This window comes from Tupaia chinensis, unplaced genomic scaffold (assembly GCF_000334495.1).
Source record: "Tupaia chinensis unplaced genomic scaffold, TupChi_1.0 Scaffold000292_1, whole genome shotgun sequence".
In the NCBI taxonomy this organism is placed as follows: domain Eukaryota; kingdom Metazoa; phylum Chordata; class Mammalia; order Scandentia; family Tupaiidae; genus Tupaia; species Tupaia belangeri.
The window spans coordinates 2,173,471-2,176,651 of NW_006159777.1; the positions used below are offsets into that span (position 1 = coordinate 2,173,471).

Consider the following 3,181-nt stretch of genomic DNA (forward strand, 5'->3'; position numbering starts at 1 on the left):
CTTCTTTCAGTCTTCCCGTTCCATTTTTAAGAGTAGAAAGGCAACGCGGGAAATAGATCGAGGGGCCAACCTCTGTGCTCTTAGGCTGATCTCTGTCTCCCCTGCTCTAGCTCAGATTCCAGATAGACTGAGCAGGGCGGAGGCAGTGAATGCAGTTTAGACCAGATGGTGGTCTGTATAGAGCTTCCCTTCAGAAAAGGGTGACAGACTGAAAGGAAAGTAAGGTAAGGATGGAGTGGAGGGAAGATCACGGCACGAGGAAATCCCCACCCTCGTCATCGTTACCAAGAACCTGTGGGCCTTCAGCTCTGTCTGGGTGCTGGGCAAGGTGAACAAATCCCTGAATCTGGCTGTTGCTGGCTTAGGAAGGCACCGTGTGTAGTAATAAAGCATTCCTTAGAGAGTGGGCCACAGCTCACAAATTGTAGATGGTATTGTGTGAGGGGCCTGGCAGTTGGGGCGGTGGTGGTATTGGTAGAGATTTTCTTGGTTTGGGCTTTCCATTTTTTCCTTCCAGATTACATGTTCATCATGCCTGACAAGACACCATAGCTAGCAGCTCTGTCAGCAGGAGGGGTTTGTTGCACTTCATCTTCTCCCCAGGCTGTCTGGGGCTAGAAGCGAGAGAGTCCAAGAGGGTGAGAAGAACCTGGGCCGGAGAAGAATCCTAAAGAGAGAGTGACGTTTTAGGCACATGTGCTGCAAGCGTGAGTTTGTGGCTTTTCCCTTCCAGGCTGGAAAAGAGTGAGGGAGCTGACGCTCTGTAGTCCTAGCCAGCAGAAGTCACTTTCTAACCGCTGTTTCCCTTATAGACCTGAAGTTTATCTCACTTTTCCCAGTTTATGCAAGTCCTGAGTCTCACAACTCTGGGACTGACTGCGAGGGTCTTCTTGTGGCTGTTCTGTGCCTCAGGTTCATAGTGCCTATCAGAGTCTGTTTCTCCAGCTGCTACAATTTGACTTGGAAGTTTCAGCCTCCTTGTCTTCTGCTCACCAGCTCCCTCAGGTCTGTCTGACTCACCGACTCATCCTCATCTGGTGCTCATTTTTAGCTTCCCATATTTGAGCCTGCTTCCCAGCATTGCCAGGTAGCGTTTGGTAAGTTGTAGCCTTGTCAATTTGTATAAATTGACAAACTTATGCTTGGCTACATGCCGAAATTCATTTTGCACCCACAATACATGCATGAGACACTAAACCACCATCGAGGAGAGTGAAGAGGACATCCTCACCATGATGCAGTGTGAAGTCCTGGCCCCATCGAGGGGTTCATAATGTTTATGCACAGCAGTCAAACTCCATCTTGTAAGACATGTCAGGTGACTGGGATTTGCTGTTGTGGTACACTGGTCTAGGACAGATTGCCGGATGCGAGGTGGCTTTGAAAAGCTGGAGTCACAGGCGTTGTTGGCTCCAGAGAGCTGCAGGTAGGGCAGACCAGCTTACTCTGCGTACGTGATGGAGAAACTGAGCTCACACGAACTCTAGCTGGATGTGTCTTGTTCTAGGCTTCCCCACACCCCTTGGAGGATGTAAAGATTTTGGTTTGAAAGACCTTGCCCCCACCCTCAGATTGCTTAGCTAAAACCTTATACTCATCATTCACCTCTGCAGGAGTTGCAGAAATATGTGTGGCTTGAGGTGAAGGGAGACCTTGGGTCACTTGATCCCCTGCAGAGGACCTGATCAGGCCATCACAGCCACCTCCCTCTGGTGACCCTCTGCTGTAAACAGGGACAGGAATTCTTGCTGCCAAATCCCTTCCATCAGGCGTCTTAGGCTCGCTGAATGAAAAGCCCTATAAAAAGGAGATGGAGCCCTAATAATAACAAGCTCGACCGTGCTGGCTATTTTGGGTGGGAGCAGCTTTGTGCCGCTCTTGATCTCCATCGATGTCTGCCATTCTTGCCCTCCTGTTACCTTTCAGGCTTCCTATTCTTAGCATCGTTTGTGAGCCCTGGGCTTGGGGGATTGCAGCCCCCAGGGCTGGAACGCCCAGCGTGAGTGGCATGCAGACTGTCTGGCAGAGCAGAGGGTAAATAAAGTTTGCCTTGGCAGCCCCCCTGCTGTTGGACAGGTGACAGGGAACACGGGTGTAGAGCCATGGGTGAGCTGCCATGTGCTGTAGTACCAGAGTCTTCTGTGCATGTGTAGAGGGGGCCCGTGGCCACCTAGGGTCAGCGTGGCCCTGCCGGTCTTAAATGAGTCGTGTAGTAAGGAGGCCTCGATGGTCTTGAACTTTGAGGGTGACCACATTACTCTGGAAGACTCAGACAAGTAAAGAACAATGTCCAAGTGCCTTCCAGGTTTTCATCTAAACTCCACGTTGGGCATCTCTGCCTCCTTGGAGTCAGGGCGGTTTGTGTTGTAATAGGGACAGTTGTCAGTAGTCAATGTTTCTGAACACCCAGACTCCGTGGGAATTTATAAAAGTACAGGACAGATTCCTGCGGCTCTTGTAGTTTAGTCGGAGAAGTAAAGCTGAGAAGTTCCAGATCAAGGTGCCAGTAGATTCGGTGACTGGCAGGGACCAGCTTCCCTTCATAGACTGCTGTCTTCTCCGTGTCCTCCCAGGATGGAAGGGGTGAGCTCTCCGAGACCCCGTCCATAGGGGTACTAATCCATTTGTGAGGGCTCTGCCCCACAACCTGGTCACCCCCACACCTTCTGCCTCCTTTCCCCTTCACTCTGGGGTTAAGGATGTTGACTCCTAACTGGGGTGAGGGCCCAGAATGCAGATCTCTGTCTTGCAGGGTGCCTGAGCCACTCTCTCCTACCGCAGGTGGCTGGAGGTGCAGGTGGCTAACCTTACGTGTCCGCAGCGCTGGGTGCAGTACCTAAGGCTTCTTCGGGAATCCATCTGGCCTGGTGGAGTTTTACCTAAGTCTCCTCGGCCTGTGAGGACCCACGACCAGAAGGTGGCTACTGAGAAACAGGCTTTGCAGAGCCTGCTGGGAGTCCTGCCAGGTAACTGGAACGAACGAGCTCTTCTGATGGCTCTTCCTCTCCCGTCCGACTTTGCCACCCTTAACCCACACCCTTTCCCATTCTTAAGAGGTCCCTGAATGTGTGTGTTGAGACTCAAAACCTGATGAGCCTCCATTTCTCAAGCTGAGAGGGAAATGACCAGGGCTGCAATTCTTTGATCCCTTAGTGGGGTGACGCTGAGAGCGGCGGGGCCG

The 3,181-nt window shown here is 51.8% G+C and overlaps 1 protein-coding gene across 2 annotated transcripts in view; it reads left to right on the forward strand.

Moving 5' to 3' along the window:
* SNX19 (sorting nexin 19) overlaps positions 1–3,181 on the forward strand; it is a 42,182-nt gene that overhangs the window by 35,755 nt on the left and 3,246 nt on the right. For both annotated transcript variants that reach the window (XR_334831.1, XM_006150636.1), the window contains exon 9: positions 2,782–2,966. Coding sequence is in view for 1 of the 2 variants with exons in the window: in XM_006150636.1 (XP_006150698.1) it covers positions 2,782–2,966 (185 nt within the window). In the remaining variant the exon portion in view is untranslated. The remainder of the gene's footprint in view (positions 1–2,781; positions 2,967–3,181) is intronic.